General features: G+C 38.9%; 1 protein-coding gene across 3 annotated transcripts; it reads right to left on the minus strand.

Annotated features, from left to right (window-relative positions):
• Window positions 1-527: 527 nt before the first annotated feature.
• Window positions 528-16,912, minus strand: atxn1b (ataxin 1b). Of its 3 annotated transcripts, none has more exons than XM_062991957.1 (3): window positions 16,891-16,912; window positions 2,483-4,637; window positions 528-1,235 (listed from the first exon to the last, which is right to left on the minus strand). In XM_062991957.1, the coding sequence occupies exons 2-3, from the start codon at window positions 4,418-4,420 to the stop codon at window positions 660-662; spliced, it is 2,514 nt and encodes an 837-aa protein (XP_062848027.1). In that variant the 5' UTR covers window positions 4,421-4,637; window positions 16,891-16,912; the 3' UTR covers window positions 528-659. The 3 variants fall into 3 exon arrangements, with proteins under 3 accessions (XP_062848027.1, XP_062848026.1, XP_062848025.1); XM_062991956.1 differs by lacking the exon at window positions 16,891-16,912 and adding an exon at window positions 8,686-8,791; XM_062991955.1 differs by lacking the exon at window positions 16,891-16,912 and adding an exon at window positions 8,553-8,791.
• Window positions 16,913-18,340: the final 1,428 nt, after the last annotated feature.

The raw sequence follows: 18,340 nt of genomic DNA on the forward strand, positions 1-18,340 counted from the left end.
AAAACTTGAAATGAAAAAGTTTACAATCAAAATTAGAAATCATTCACAATCCTACTGTCTAATTTTAGGATGATCGTTTTTTTGATTGACTTTTTTGTTAATAGTCCATTTGTATTATATTTATAGTAATAATGTTTCTAACTAATATATATTATTTTTATAGAGTATTTAGGATCTTCACAAAGTAATCTACCTCCAAAAACATTTAAATGGATCAGTTTTGTTCGAAGCATAACCAATTTTCTCCAGTCTTTTCTGGTCTTTATGCATTTACGTCATGAATTATGACTAAAATACAACAACGCTACACTACACATGAAAATAGACGAACTGCCAAAACAGATGATGACAGAATTATCTAGAAAAATAAGTACCATCTTAATATATATAGTGTTTTTGTAATATTTATGTTACAAAAACACTTATTGTAAATACTGCCACACAAAAGTAGAGTATGCTACATCAACCTAAATAAGAACTTATGTGAAAATAACTAAACAATGTTTATCCTGTCACTCTTGTACTGCTGTGTTTTGTTTGCCCAGTGAAGAACACACACAGTTTTGTAACAGTTGTATCCGTCCAATGTATTTTTATAGATTTAACAACAATAAGCCTCTGCTTTGAAGATTCCTTTCCAAAACCTTTCATTTTTTAGGTCAAGTTGACACATTATAGCCACCTGAAGGACCACAGGTGCCCATGCTGGACCTTCCCTCTATGCTGACCTTGACCTCTTGTGAGAGGAAAGATAGTTTGGGTAGAACCACAGGAAGTTCGCCCTCTTTTGACTTTCCTATATCCCCTTTTTCTGGAGCAGACCACCTTCTTTTGCGGTTCATTACACTTTGAGACTTTTTCTCACCATCCATTGAGATGATCACACTCTTACTAAAAGTAAAACTCTCAGGGCTGTCACTCTTCTGTTTTCCTCCTAATCGAACAATGTTTCCATCTCTCTGATTACCTCTTTGAGCTGACCTTTCTCCAACTTGTCCGTTGGTCTTGGGTGCTTTTAAATCAGTGTAATTATTGTTCTTTACAGGTTCAAAGGTTTGGTCTTTTCTTAATGCACCATTCCTCAGGCTCTTAAGGGTGAGGGATATGCAGACATCACCCACGGAGAGCTTGGCACAGGATAGTGCCAATAGCTGGGTAGTGCGGTCTGGGCAGCAGGAGGACCAACCCTGACCGAACACAAAGAATGGATACTCTACCACTACTTCCACACATACCTACAGAGAAGACACAAATAGAGCAAACATGACGTTGGTTAACATACATGGTTGTAAGGAAGTTTATTAACAATAATATACACTATATTACCAAAAGTATTCGCTCGTCTGCCTTCACACGCATATGAACTTGAGTGACATCCCATTCTTAATCCATATGGTTTAATATGATGTCGGGCCACCCTTTGCAGCTATAACAGCTTCAACTCTTCTGGAAAGGCTTTCCACAAGGTTTAGGAGTGTGTTTATGGGAATTTTTGACCATTCTTCCAGAAGCATATTTGTGAGGTCAGACACTGATGTTGGACGAGAAGGCCTGGCTCGCACTCTCCGCTCTAATTCATCCCAAAGGTGTTCTATCGGGTTGAGGTCAGGAGGTGCAGGCCAGTCAAGTTCTTCCACACCAAAGTGTGTGGAATGATTAAAAACACATGTTTTTGAACTTTCCACAGATGAACAGGTAAATAGGTAACAAATGATATTTTAATGATTGGGTTTAAAAAAATTCATTAGGGCTTAGTGGTTGGCACTGGTAATTTGCACATCCTTGAAGACACCATTATTGCTTAATAGTACACATGCTTTTCAGAGCAAATTATGCTCCCATCTAAATGATATCCTTTTAGAGATCTCTGCTTAGTTTAGCCGGATATTGCCAATTTAAATCTGCACGTTACAACACAATGACTTTGTAGTAAAAGAAAGCAGGTGCTAGACTGTCCTGCCTGCAGTACAAAACCATCTCCCATAGAAAACATGTGGTGCATTATGAAGCATAACATACATTTTAGATTCCAAATAACTACAAAACCAAAAGTTAATGTGATATTGGTAAACATGCACCTGTCCCAACTTTTTAAACACATCTTGGAGAAGAGTGTTTACTGCAACTGTATACAAATAAAATTACAGATGCTTGACATTGGCTTCATTTCAGAGAGCTGAGTCAGTCAGCTTTCAACTCCTGCCAATAGTTGTTTCGTGGCATTGTTTGGGCTTGAACTTGTGACCTTTAACCAATCGAGAAAAAAGAAAACTTTTCTGTTAAGGGGATTTTATTTTATTCGTGACCAGAGTAAGCTGTATTCCATCAAATCATATTTTTGTGTGATAATTGGCAAGTAGTACTGTCTTACAAGTTATATAGACATTTAAGGTGTCATTTACCCCCACCATAGTGACTCTATACAGAAAATACAGGATTGTAAATATTGGGAAAAAAACCCCCACAAACTAATATGACTTACCTGTGCTTTCTGTTCACCAACTGAGAACTGTATGATAACTGCATCGGGGGTTCTGCTGGAGTCTATCCGTTCAACTGTGCTTGAGTCGATTTTTAGTTCTTTGCTTACTTCTGCGCTCTGTAGGAAGTCCTCTGTCCTTAAGTCTTCCACTCGCTTTAGCTCTCCGTCTGCCAACTGGATGATGGATCCCTTCATAAAATATGGAGGCAGCGGTGATGAAGGAGATAGGGGTGCATTCTGAGGGCTTGTAAGAGTTGGGGTAAGCACAGGAGCTGGACGAGCAGGCGATGCCACTACACCTGATGAAAGAACAGGCAGCTGCATCTGGGTGGAATTCTGAACCACAGTTGTTGGGGGTTGGACCTCTGGGCCAATGACCTCTTTGCCATTGGAAATGACAGAGGTTGTAATAGCAGGTGTGGCTGTACTAATAAAGGCCTGAGAAAGGCCTGTGGCTACAGTCTGTATGTTGGCAGGAGAAATGGTGGGAATAGAACAGCGAGTAACCACTGTCTCAGAGGATGATGACGTGTTGATGTTACCAGCACTCACAGGGATCAGAAGGGAAGGGCTACCTGAGATTATTAGATGCTGTGGGAGGTTGCTATGGTAACTAGCCACTGCCTGCTGGGATTCCCCGGATGTACTAGTAATATAGCCAATAATAGGCAGCTGTGTGGTTGAGAAGAGGCTTGTGGAGAGCTCCTGCATAGCTGCAGGGGGAGATGTATGTAGGACTGTGTGAGGAGAGAGGTTTGAAGCTAGAGATGATGCTGCAAGGTTTTCTGATGATGAGAGAGTAAGAGTGGGAACTCTGGGGATTGGCTTAGACACTGAAAGTCCCGTTCTTTCAGTGTGAGCCAGGGATGTTTGATCTTTATTTAATGGATTCTGAAGCTCAGTGGTGTTACTGGCCACTAGATGGTTGCTTGACACTAGCATGACCGATGTCTGAAGTCCTACACTGTCATGAGTGGCATAGTCAGCAGAGATCAAGACCTGAGCTTGGGTCTGAAGGCCCAGGTTTTGATTATACCTTTGGCTGATATCACTCTCTGGTTTGTTTGATACTCCTTTTACCATATTAGTGCTGTGTTTGACCACCGTGACCTCCTCCAGAGCACCATTTTGCAAGTCTCTGCTCTGAGAGTCAGGTTGTTTGGTGATGAGGCCATCGGCATAATGCACAAGAACCTGAGAGGGAGCAAGAGTCAGGCCATGAGAAGCCAGAACAGCTGAATGAGGGTGAAGTTGAAGGGGTATTTGTGAAGTTGGGGAGATTACTGGCAAACCAATATGAGTGCCCTCTACCTGAATACACTGGCTGGTAGTTTGAGCTACATTAGGTAAGGCTGAAATAACATGTTGCTTCTGTGGGTTTCCATTAGAAGCCTGTGGGATGACAGCAGTAGTGGCATAGACCTCTTGTGTGGGTCCACATGACTGGGTTGGACTGGCTGCAGTCGGCACTATCTGGGAGGAAATGTAGCTGGTGTAAGGACCGATAATTTGTAGATTAGGAAGCTGGCTAGGCTGGATGGATGCTGTTGATTGAGGATGATTGGAGGAGAGGACAGCAGGGTTGGCTGTTATTGTTGTAGCCCCAGAAAGGCCGCCTTTGGGTGTGGAGCTTGAATAAGATGACAAGTTGCTGTTGAAAGCAGAGGTGGAAGGTAGGTACTCTGTCACTATAGTTTGAGCCTTGGCTGATGGTGGTTGAGGACTGTCAGCTTCAATATTGTTGTTCTTTGATGGAACATGGTTGGTAACCGTGGCCATGCTGGCCATGCTGGCTACACTAGCAAGCCATGCTAGATTCTCCCCACTTTGGCTTTCATTCATGGTTGATGCTACCAGCACCTGTCTCTCCTCAAGTGCCAGGATCTCTCTCTTCTTTGGAGGTAGGCATTCATTACTGCGTTCCTGGTGGGACTTCATGATGGCGGTCTTTATGTGTCCTTGCTTACTTTGTGCTACTTCTCTGGATTGTTTTGGTTTAAGAGAGGTATGATGTCAAGAAGTCCATTGTTTGACAGTTTGTCCTTTTATTTGTATTTTAATTCTGCCTTCTCCTTATGGTACAAATTGTCATTAGCACAGAAAGTCACAGAAGTCTTCATGTGGAATCATCTCACTTTCTTCTGGCTGGCTCATCCTTTATCAGAAAAATAAAGTACAAAATTCCTTAAAATTTGCTTGGTGGCTGATATAAATATAAACCCAACACACTGTATACTGTGCTATTTTCCTTCCCTAATAAAAATAGACAGAATACATCCAAACACACTCCTCAATTTAGTATTATAAAAACAAAACTCAAACTACCAATTTGCTAAATTGTATGCCACACATATTACAGTGTGTACATTACCCAAGTATTTAACAAAAACTATATATGTCAATATAATGTAGACAGCATAAACACACAGCAAACATGTTGTGTATGCACAAATAGCCATTTTTGAAAATTAAATAGCTGGTATTAAATAGCTAAATAAAACAGCTGGTATTTACACCGATCAGGCATAACATTATGACCACCTTCTTAATATTGTGTTGGTCCCCCTTTTGCTACCAAAACAGCCCTGACCCGTCGAGGCATGGACTCTACTAGACCCCTGAAGGTGTGCTGTGGTATCTGGCACCAAGATGTTAGCAGCAGATCCTTTAACTCCTGTAAGTTGTGAGGTGGGGCCTCCGTGGCATGTGCTGCCCAGGTAAGTGACGCACACGGCCATCCACGTGATGTAAAAGAAAACGTGATTCATCAGACCAGACCACCTTCCTCCATTGCTCTGTCGTCCAGTTCCAATGCTCACGTGCCAACATTGTTGGCGCTTTCGGCGGTGGACAGCGGTCAGCATGGGCACCCTGACTGGTCTGCCGCTATGCAGCCCCATATGCAACAAACTGAGATTCACTGTGTATTCTGACACCTTTCTATCAGAACCAGCATTAACTTCTTCAGCAATTTGAGCTACAGTAGCTCATCTGTTGGATTAGACCACCCAGTCCAGCCTTGGCCATGACCCTGTCGCCGGTTTACTAGGTTTTTTGGACCACTTTTGATAGATACTGTCCACTGCAGACCGGGAACACCCAACAAGAGCTGCAGTTTTGGAGATGTTCTAAACCAGTCGTCTAGCCATCACAATTTGGCCCTTGTCAAACTCATTCAAATCCTTACACTTGCCCATTTTTCCTGCTTCTAACATCAACTTTGAGGATAAAATGTTCACTTGCTGCCTTATATATCCCACTAACAGGTACCGTGATAAAGAGATAATCAGTGTTATTCATTTCACCTGTCAGTGGTCATAATGTTATGCCTAGTCAGTGTAGTTATAGGCAGGTTGTGCATATGAGGTAAGGTTTTCATATGATTTAAATCAATGATCACTAATCCCTCATTCATATGGCTGCTTTGTCATCCTGAAAGAATATAAATATTTCATCACATTATTCAAGTAATCAAAATAATTATACAATATCCTCCACAACATACCAGAGTCACCAGACCCTCTTACTAAGTATCTTGACTTCAGTGGTGCTTGAACTCTCAACCTTTCAATTAAAAGACCAATATGTACACCAGTAAGCCACCTCAAAGCACTTGTTCCATTCTGTTTCTGTTGTTTGTTTGTTTATTAGGATTTTAACGTCATGTTTTACACTTTGGTTACATTCATGACAGAAACAGTAGTTACTCATTACACAAGGTTCATTAGTTCACACTAGGTTATATCGAACACAGTCATGGACAATTTAGTATCTCCAATTTACCTCACTTGCATGTCTTTGGACTGTGGGAGGAAACCGGAGCACCCAGGGGAAAACCCACGCAGACACGAAGAGAACATGCAAACTCCACACAGAAAGGACCCAGACCACCCCACCTGGGGATTGAACCCAGAATCTTCTTGCTGTGAGGCGACAGTGCTACCCACTTAGCCACCATGCCGCCCCTGTTTCTATTAATGTTAAAATAATAGCATTCTACTTTCCTACTGCACCAATCTTCTTTTTTCACTAACCTCATTAGTTTATGTTTGTAACCAGCATTTTTTTTAGGTTTGAAGACAAGACAGGAAACAACCCACCCATAAATAAAAAGCAAATTCCTCCACAACTTAAACCATCAGATATAAATAGCCTTGTTGTAAAAAGGCCATACCTGCCAAGTATAACCATGATTAACTTACTTTTTGTATAAGTATATGAAATATTGTTAGCCTGGATATTATATACGTTTAGTACATGAAATGACTTTAGATTATTAAATAAAACATATTACAAAAAATTGACCTACATGTCTTACAAGAGCAAAAAAGTAATTGGTAATTGATAGGTAAAGTAATAAAATCCTAAGAAAAAAAAAGGTTCTCCAAATTACTAATCATTCCTAAGGCTCTGGTATCAAACCACAACTGGAGTCATATAGAGGTAACTTGGAAGCATGGTAAAATGTGAACTAGCTTTTGAGTTTGAACCATTATCCTGCTTCGTACCCCAGGATAACCTTATCTTCAGCTCACAGAGAGATGACCTTATATCCTCTTTAAGTATTTTTCAGATCCTGACATAGCAGAGCACCCCTCACCATCACACAACCACTGTAATGTCTGACTTTCAGTACAGTGTTTTTTCAGTGTTCTTTGAAATGCAGTATTTGTATTGGTCAATTTGTAATGAGCCCCTTTGTCATGTAAAAAGTCTGTCTAGCAATCATAAACAACTGGTTTAAAGTAATGGACTAGTGATCAAAAGGTTGCTAATTCAAATGTTTTTTAAAACATTTTCATCAGGTCCCATTTAAATATGATCATGTTCTGTTTAATAGCCTAAAATCATTCAGTGGGACAAATTAGCAATGACAGAGGCCGCCCAGAAGGGCACAATTTGGCATCTGTTTCCTTCATCATGTCAGATTCAGATTTAATACTTTCATGTACTTTCTCAGAAGTACAGCTCTTCTAAAATACGGAGCATTTGTGATCTGCAGCTACTCCATCTGCTTCTTGCTTTTACACACTGTTTTTCACATGCATTTACACACACACACATGCGCGCACACACACACACACACACACACACACACACACAGCTACAAACAACGCGTACAGGCTGGCCTCAGAGTCTACGAGATTAGCACTGCAGTATCACTCCAGCTTCTACTAAACCCGCCGTCACACTGCTGCCCTGTTGCAGATAGCTAGCCGGGGCCCCCGCCGTAACTTCCCCACACCCCCTATCTTCCTCAGCATACTCTCTATCTCTCTCTTACTAACACGCACAAATGTGTGCTTTGAAAAACATACAAACACATTAAATACGTAGTAACACTGTGCAGGTCTGTTTTGCACAACTCAAAGACCAAATCAGTCTAAATATGCAAATGAAATGCAAATGTACTACTCTGCAATTTTAGCGCCTGACACACGCCATAAAAGGTTATTGTCATCTGGGCAGACGTATTACACACAATCGCTGCACACATTATGTCCATGGATTGGGAAGATCTAATATTACACTTATAGGGAGCTGAAACATAGCATGATGTCATCTTCAAAATGAATGGGCAGACAGACTGGAATAAAGTATTACCCTTCAATCTGACCTTTAATGTGAATGCTACAATAAAAACATTTAATGTATTTAATGATTCAAGTCTTAAATAAAGAACATTTTGCTTTTCTTCATGCATTACTATTTTATAAGAAGTATTCTGTAGCCTTACAACCCTAAAAAGTCTCCTGTCCCTTTAAGAGGCGGGCTGGGGAGTCCTAAGCTAGACATGAATCCAAACAGAGCTGTTGCTGCTTTACAATGACTACACTGCTCTGTCTCTTTATGTGAAGAAAGCAGGACGATATACAATGTGTCACATATTTCCAAAAAGGTACACTGGCCGGGAAAGCCTATACATGTATGGTTTGGTGATCTTTAGATTTTTAGCCCTTCAAATATGTAAAATTGTGCATCTGCATGGACTACGCTAGACCTTCAATAGAACTAGGCAACCTTTTTTTCTTTGTATAATGGTAAGGGGTTCCTTTGTGTGAATCCTTACCTCATTATATTGGTGCCACCATCTCAATTTTGACTCTGCAGGGTGAGTGCAGAGCACCCTATCCCAGATGAAACATCCTTTGTCCAGGTTTAACACCTACAATCCTGCAAAAATCCTCAAGTCAGATATTCACCGTCATACGATATTCTCGTCCCTCGGTCCTTCTCCTGCCCTTAGCAGTAGCCCAGAAGAGGCAAGTCGTCTTGTCTTAGCTGTCTCACATGAATCCTTTACGTACAAGAGACACAGGCTATGTTATGCAAGGCAAACTGACTGACTCTCTCTCCATCTCTCTCCAGCTATCACTCTCTCGCTCGCTCTCCCTCGCTTTCTCACCCTACACACATACACACACAAACACAAACTCACACGTACGCACACACATGCTCAGTGCTCCACTGAATGCAGCTCCTCCTCCCCCAGTCAGCCTCAGCAGCCTCATCAGGTATTCATTCAAAAAACACACTCCAGCTGGCACAACGCCCAGGCTACGCTCACACTAAGGGTGGTGGAGAGGAAGGGAGGGAGAATTACGATGGAGGGAGGAGGCAAAAGCAGGAAGCCTAGTACTCACACAAGGATGTAGACACCACAAAGGAGAATTACACATGCCTTGCACTCGCACATTGAGGCACATAAAAACGGGTGATCAAAAGGCAAAATTTATCGTCTTAGTAAGTTCCTGGGCCATCACATGTCCCTGGAATTGTACTGGATAACTGAAACAACATTCCTCCAAAAGATATTCCCTTATCTGGCTATCTGATGATGGTGCATGATAGCACTGTCTAGTATATCAGTCCAAAAGCTCCCATAGATATTCCGTTTTGGTTGAAATCTAATAATGAAGATAGAGTGCCCGGTCAATAGCATCACTGAGACTGGAACCCTGATCTAAGCCATGGTAGGCTAATGTGGAAGCCTGATCTGAGCTGTGGTGGGGTTACATAAAGGACCGCCCATACATAATGGTACATAATGCACCACCCAAGCACCACTGTCCTTTTTTGTGACAAAATAATTGAAACACATACACTATATGGCCAAAAGTATGTGAACAACTGATCCTGGGTTTTGTTTACATTCTATTCCAAAATCATGGGCATTAATATGGGGTTGCTTGGCAGCTTTTAAACCAAAAGCAATGTATCCCCAGTTTGAACTTATAGCAGACCTGTTTTTAGAGGTTCTGGGATTAATCTGACCATCTGATGTAAAATTCCCTATAAGTATAAATTGAAAGTTTGGGTTGTCTTTCCAACCTGGGCAAACTGCTCTCTTTCTTTTTATGTGAAGAAACATACAAATATTCAAATTTTTCCAAACAGGTACACTGGCCGAAAAAGCCTATGCATGTAGTGATCTTTAGATTTTTAGCCCATCAAATATGTAATATTGTTCCAAAATCAAATTTCAATTATTTTGTCCCAAAAAACAACAGTGGTGCTTGGATGGTGCAGCTGTCCATTATGTAATCCCACCACAGCTGAGATCCGGGTTCCAATCTCAGTGGTGCTATCGGCCGACCTGGTGTTTGCACACACATGATTAGCTATGACTGAATGGCCCTGAGATGGATTTGCATCCTGTATTTATTATTGGCAAACAGACTACTGTTACATTTAATTAGTACTTACTATAATTATTTAAAGATATACTTGGGACCTAATGTTTCCTAGAAATTGCTTCAAATGCCATACCTAACTAGCTTTCCAGATTCTCTTTGCTTGTAGCTAATTCTGAGTTCAGTCAAACAAGCTTTATTTACATAAGCACAGCCAGTCACAAGCTGTAGTCATCACTGATCACTGAAAGAATTAGGAAGAATTTAGGCCATGCTACAAACACATTATGGATCTTCTAAACCATCAAAATAAAAATCAAAACAGCTGTTTAAACCCCACAATAAACTTAGAAGGTCAAGTTTTTTTTTCAGACAAAGAATGTGTTCCATCCAATATGTCTAAAACTGCTATGGCACACACCATATGGCTTAAAGTATGTAGACACCCATTCTAATTAATAAGTGGATAACTTCCATAGTTAGTATGTCCAAAAAGCTCCTGGGCAGGTTTCAACATACTATTGATACTGTATGTTACTGATCATTGAATGCCTTTCCAAAGCTTCTCACTGAGACACTACAGTTTTGTATTTGTTGACTAATTAAGATAGTCCTCTGTTAAATAAATCCCTAATTATCTCCCCCAACCACATCTAAGGTTGAACTTGAAGTTAGTTTTTGAGTTAGTTCTAAATTTAATCCCATTTGCTTGCTTAAAAAACTCTCTTGAGTTATCCTCGAATGTACCAGCTAGGAGCTACCATATCACCACAACAGCCAACTGGCACACTAATGCCTTGTAGACATAACAATTTTATCCAACCATGCTGATTAAGCCCAAAATAATAGGATATATTACTTTTAAAGAGAATGCTTCTTATTTCCAGAATGGGCTTCATAAATATAAACAAATGTCTTTTTACCAATACCAAATTTTCTCTAATAACCAGTTATTTTGGTCGTGGTAAGAGTGTATTCAGATTGTATCCCAGGAACACTGTTGCTTCCAATTTGGAAGCAAATATTTTTTATGTAATATTTCTTTTTACACCTGTTATGGGTGTGGCTAAAACACCTGAAGTCAATAATAAGAAGGTGTGTCCACATACTTTTGCCCATATGGTGTATTTTAGATACACTGCAGTTGGACTACGATCTTGCCTCTTGTCTGAGGTAATGTTACAACATGGCTAAGACACTCATTTCTTTTTTAGTATTTTACAGAAATATACACTATATAACCCAAAGTACTGTATGTAAACGCTTCTTTATTTAGCTGGGTAGTCAAACCTCTAAACTGTCTCTAGTAGCAAAATCAGCTTGAAATCTGTCTACAGCACAAACAAAACTAAGATGAATGGCAAACATTAGCTCAGCTGTTGTTTGTAATTTAATGACATGTAGCATACACAAAGAAAGACAGCCTGACCCCTGTAGAGAGGTGCTTCAATAGCCCCGTTATGTTGGGTAGAGAGGTGTTTTGCTGTTACGGTTTGCATTTAAATTTTTCTTTACAGGAAAGAGTCACTGCAATGCCAGCTAATCAGGCCTCTTCTTTAAATAATGGTATGTCTAAAAAGTTTATAGTGTATTCTACACACTTATGCCATATACATACCATTAAAATAATTTATGTGGAGTAATAAATTAAATGTTTGTTTTGGCTGTGTTTCAAACAACATATAACTGTAGAAAATAAACTCACTGACATTCACTTTATTAGGAACGCCATACTACTACTGTTTAGTTCTATAATGCATGTGTATTTACTTCTGTTAGTTTTATCATTTCTAAAAATCACATAACAGAGCTTTGTTGCTGTATGTATTTGAACATACACCGATCAGCCATAACATTAAAACCACCTCCTTGTTTCTACACTCACTGTCCATGTTATCAGCTCCACTTACCATATAGAAGCACTTTGTAGTTCTACAATTACTGACTGTAGTCCATCTGTTTCTCTACATGCTTTATTAGCCTGCTTTCATGCTGTTCTTCAATGGTCAGGACTCTCCCAGGACCACCACAGAGTAGGTATTATTTAGGTGGTGGATCATTCTCAGCACTGCAGTGACACTGACATGGTGGTGGTGTGTTAGTGTGTGTTGTGCTGGTATGAGTGGATAAGACACAGCAATGCTGATTGAGTTTTTAAACACCTCACTGTCACTGCTGGACTGAGAATAGTCCACCATCCAAAAATATATCCGGCCAACAGCGCCCCGTGGGCAGCGTCCTGTGACCACTGATGAAGACCCTGACCAAGATAAAGCAGTGGTAAAACAGACAATGAATAAATAAATGAAATTGGGTATTCAGTTAATCAATGCATTTAAAAGACCGCAATGAAAAACATGTTTCCTAAATTATCATAGAGTTTACCTGTTTAAATTCATGTACGAAACATTTAGGTTTCTGAAACACTTGGGTATCATCAATATTTTTCATTCATTTTATGTAACTGGATCAGCAACCTCAAATGTCAAGTTCTCTGATTCATGTTTCATCAGAGGTTTTTGATAATTCTCTTTTTATTGTGAGATTAGTGTTGGGAATACTACAACGCCAAATCAGAAAAAGTTGGGACAGCATGGAAAATGCAAATAATGAAAAAACACAGAGTTTCTTACATTTAGTTTGACTTTTATTTGATTGCAGACAGGATGAACCTGAGATATTTTATGTTTTGTCTGGTCAACTTAATTTCATTTATTAATAAACATCCATTTCTGTGTTTCAGGCCTGCAACACATTCCAAAAAAAGTTGGGACAGTAAAGCATTTACCACTTTGTAATGTTGCCATTCCTTCTCACCACACTTAAAAGACGTTTTGGCACTGAGGAGACCAAGTGATTTAGTGTTTCAGCTTTTATTTTGTCCCATTCTTCCTGCAAACACGTCTTAAGATGTGCAACAGTACGGGGTCGTAGTTGTCACATTTTTCGTTTCAAAATTCTCTATTGGGGACAGGTCAGGACTGCAGGCAGGCCAGTCCATACACGTACCCTGTTCTTCCACAGCCATGCCATTGTAATGTGTGCAGCATGTGGTTTTGCATTGTCTTGTTGAAAAATGCATGGACGTCCCTGGAAAAGATAACGTCTTGAAGGCAGCATATGTTGCTCTAAGATCTCAATGTACTTTTCTGCATTAATGCTGCCATCACAGAAGTGTAAATTACCTTTGCCAAGGGCACTGACACAGCCCCATACCATGACAGACCCTGGCTTCTGAACTTGTTGCTGATAACAGTCTGGATGGTCCTTTTCCTGTTCAGCTTAAGCTTGCGGCCTTGGCCTTTACGTACTGAAATTCCTCCTGATTCCTGGAATCCTTTAATGATATTATGGACTGTAGAGGGAGAAATATGCAAATCCCTTCCAATCTTTCTTTGAGGTACATTGTTTTTAAACATGTCAATAATTTTCTCATGCATTTGTTGACAAACTGGAGATCCTCTGATCATCTTTGCTCATCAAAGACTATTTTCTGGATTCTGCTTTTGTACCAAACCATGATTACAATCACCTGTTTGGAATCACATCATTATTCAGCTTTTTCACCTCATTACTGGCCCTAACTTGCCCCCGTCCCAACTTTTTTTGGAATGTGTTGCAGGCCAGAAATGAAGGAATGGATGTATATTAATAAATAAAATGAAGTTGAGCAGACAAAACATGAAATATCTTGGGTTCAAACTGTCTGCAATCAAATCAAAGTCAAAGTAAATGTAAGGAACACTGCATTTTTATTTTATTTGCATTTTTTATACTGTCCCAACTTTTTCTGATTTGGGGTTGTAGTTTGACCTAAAACCATTATCAGAATTAAAGCATATTTTTCACAATTTCAAAGTGACTTTTAAATTAATATATCATTAAGCTAAACAAATGGTTCTATGGACACATAGGATGAGCTGAAGGAAACAGAGTGAGATAAACTGGTCCCAGATAAAGTATATTACAATCCATGGAGAGCTCAGTGTTTAAAACCGACAAAGCAAAGCTGAGTGACAGTCTTTAATAGCTCTACTCCTTTTAATAAAAGATGGGTTTGGGTACGGTTGCTACATTGGACAGGATATTGTAGCAGTCCCCAAGCACGGGGGGGATGTGGTGAATTTTCTGTGTCTGAGCTGAGTAAAGATGCTTTCACTAAACATGCTCTTTCACATGTGCTTTTCCAGTCACTGCACATAAAAATAAACGAGCGTCTACGTTGTTTCCTCAAGTTTTAAGTTCTTGATGCCTTTTGTGGTTTTGTTGCTCTTTTTTTATGTAAAACACATGCTACCAAGGGTTTATATTTTAGCCAGCAGAATTTGGAAGGCCATTTTAAATTAGTCATGGTAATGACACACATCCTTTCCCTCAAATCCCCGAATAAAAAAGTACTGATTATAACTGCAGTACTATATGTAAAAACTATTTGAAAGCTTTCAAGAGCTCACAGTTGCTTTTTGGTTTCATAATTAAATTATTTTAATGACCTTTAAATGTCCTTGACATTTCAGACAAAATTAAAAATTAGTCATAAATTTGAAAACTTAAATATGTGCATTTGTTTTTTACAACCCCAAGTCAGAAAAGGTTGGGACAGCATGGAAAATGCAAATAATAAAAAACAGAGTTTCTTACATTTACTTTGACTTTTATTTGATTGCAGACAAGATGAACCTGGGATATTTCATGTTTTGTCTGCTCAACTTCATTCCATTTATTAATAAACATCCATTCCTGCATTTCAGGCCTGCAACACATTCCAAAAAAAGTTGGAACAGTAAAGCATTTACCACTTTGTAATGTTGCCATTCCTTTTCACCACTTTATTTTGTTTTAACAGTCTGGATGGTTCTTTTCGTCTTTGGTCCTGAGCACACGGCGTCCATTTTTTCCAAAAAAAGACCTGGAATGCTGATTCATCTGACCACAATACATGTTTTCATGATGTGATGGTCCATCCCAGAGAAGTCGACACCGCTTCTGGACATGGTTAACATAAGCCTTCTTTTTTGCACAGTAAAGTTTTAAGTGGCATTTGTGCATGTAACTCTGTATTGTAGTGCTTGACAAAGGTTTGCCAAAGTAATCCCTCACCCATGTGGTTATATCTGCTATTGTTGAGGGGCGGTTCTTGATGCAGTGCCGTCTGAGGGATAGAAGATTACAGGTGTTCAGTTTAAGCTTGCGCACTTGGCCTTTATGCACTGAAATTCCTCTCGATTCCTTGAATCATTTAATGATATTATGCACTATAGAGGGAGAAATATGCAAATCCCTTCCAATCTTTCTTTGAGGTACATTGTTTTTAAACATTTCAATCATTTTCTCACACATTTGTTGATAAACTGGAGATCCTCTGATCATCTTTGCTCATCAAAGCCTCAGCCTTTCCTAGATGCTGCTTTTGTTCCAAACCATGATTACAATCACCTGTTGACATCACCTGTTTGGAATCACATCATTATTTAGTTTTTTCACCTCATTACTAGCCCTAAATTGCCCCGTCCCAACTTTTTTTGGAATGTGTTACAGGACTGAAATGCAGGAATGGAGGTATATTAACAAATGAAATGAAGTTGAGCAGACAAAACATGAAATATCTTGGGTTTAAACTGTCTGCAATCAAATAAAAGTCAAAGTAAATGTAAGGAAGATTGCATTTTTTTATTTTATTGCATTTTCCATACTGTCTTTTTTCTGATTTGGGGTTGTAGAACAACCCACATTTGAAACCCAAAACTGAACAGGAGGGTAAAGAAGTGTGAGATTGCTGTTGTGTGTTATTTATTGTCTGTTCTACTACCACATTATCCTACTCAGGGTCGCTGTGGGTACAATTCACTAGGAAAAATGTAAGAAACACCCTGGACCGGTCACCAGTCCTTCACAGGGCAAACACACACACACACACACACACACACACACACACACACACACATTTAGGGCAATTTTTAGTATGACCAGTTATCTGACTGCATGTCTTTGGACTGTGGGGGAAACCAGAGCACCTAGAGGAAACCCCCATGGACACAGGAAGAACATGCAGGCTCCACACAAAATGGAACTGGACCACTCCACCTGGGAATCAAACCCAGGACCTTCTTGCTGGGAGGCAACAGTGCTGCCCACCGAGTCACCATGCCATTTTAAAATAGCTAAAGTTTACATTAATTAAGCTTTGTTCACACATAACTGTGTGACTAGTATTTGACATGCTAGAAAAGTAACAATCCTAAGCTTTAAAATGCTACCTGACATATGCAGATGAACCTATAATTCTGCACATTTTAAATATTGTGTTATATTTAAAGTAAAATAAAGTTTGGACCATCCCTTAAACCCATAAACTTTGAATGGCTGACCTATTAAACAGAATGCCAAATATAACCTGACAGTGTTTACAACTGCACAACACAGAGTTAACATCAAATGCAACCAAACATGGTGTGCACATGGTTTGTAAGCCTAACTTAGTAAACTGTTTAGAATAGGCTGCCTGTCTGCACATGTTTGAATCCACAAGCAGTGACAGATGAACGCATGAAGTAAACATGAGACAAGATCTGTCAAGTCACCTATATGTCACATCATCATGGTACAATTTTAGACCCTGTTTATGGTTCTATTCAAATATGACCACACACACACACACACACACACACACACACACACACACACACACTATACTGTTAACAGTATACATGCATAATCATGGAAATCCCATCAGATGTGGTGTTTTACAAATAAAAAAAAAGAAAATCCACTTACAGCATCTGTTCCTAACACTTCAGCAGATGAGATAACTAATGCTTCACACTATTCACAGAAAAAACAGCTCTGAGACATGTCTCAACATGTTTAGACATGCGGCTAGAGAGTTGAATGAAGGTTTATTAACTGGGCTTTGACCCAGAAAAAAATCAAGTGGACTAAATACAAGCTTAAAGAATGTTTAGGTAGGAGGCAGATTAGAGATTAATTACAATTAATTTCATTAACAGTCAAATGTTGGTATTAATACTGTAATAAGAGTTACAACTTCCTTAATACAACTCAATCTTAAAACTCCTATCTGTTTTATTTTTGCTGATTTTTCAGAATTAGTTTTCAATACATCATGTAAAATGTAATATAATAATAAGAAAAATATAAAGAAATACAAATATAGCATTTTATGATCATTTAATTCATTTAAGGTAAAAGGCAATGCAACACCAATATGTTACCCATATAAAATTGGTTATAACTAATTGTATCACATTTAGCAACTTTGACCAACTTGTTTTTGTGGAATTTCTTTAAATTAGCCACATATCGCTTTTGAGCATCAACTGTTTGACGTCTTGCCTTAAGTCTTGTCAAGTCAGTACTTTGGCTAGGCCATTCCAAAATCATCAGTTTTGTTTCCTTTGAGGCAATTTTAAGGTGGACTTGTTATTCTTTGAACTGTTATTTGTTGCCTGACCCAACTTATTTCAAGCTTTGCTTTATAGGCTAATGACTGGACATTTCACTTTTGATGCTCTGTTTACTGTAGAGCAGAATTCATAGTTATGTCCATTATGGCAAGTTCCTATCAAATTCTATCTATCTATCTATCTATCTATCTATCTATCTATCTATCTATCTATCTATCTATCTATCTATCTATCTATCTATCTATCTATCTATCCATCTATCCATCCATCCATCCATCCATCCATCCATCCATCTATGTGGCTTAGTTGTGGATGCAAACATCGAGGAACTTTGGTGGGACATCCACTTCTTTTCTTCACTAGGATACACTAGCTCTCCCTAAGCCTTTTTGTAAACTTTTTTCAGGTGCAATGTACTTTGCATTGGTGGGCTAGCATGCTTTACCACCTGAAAAGCCATGTATTTCAATCTCATTCATGATTATTAATTATATTAATTAATAATAATTAATTGATTACTGCACCTTTAAAAAAATAACAAGTTAGTTAATTGCTTCAAAAATAAAGAACATTTTTAGAGATTGTTATGTCAGTAACACTGACCTTGGTAAAACATTTTGTAATTTACATTTATTTTAGGAAAAAGAAATCTAACTCTATTATCACTCATCTGAAAAAAATATTGCCTCATTAACTTGCTAACAGTTACTCTATAATTGTGTACTAGCCTTTTACATCACTGCAGTGGAATTTGTAACCCACTCTTTTTTGCACTACTTCTTTAAATTACACACGTTTTG

This window comes from Trichomycterus rosablanca, chromosome 3, assembly GCF_030014385.1.
Source record: "Trichomycterus rosablanca isolate fTriRos1 chromosome 3, fTriRos1.hap1, whole genome shotgun sequence".
Classification (NCBI taxonomy): Eukaryota; Metazoa; Chordata; class Actinopteri; order Siluriformes; family Trichomycteridae; genus Trichomycterus; species Trichomycterus rosablanca.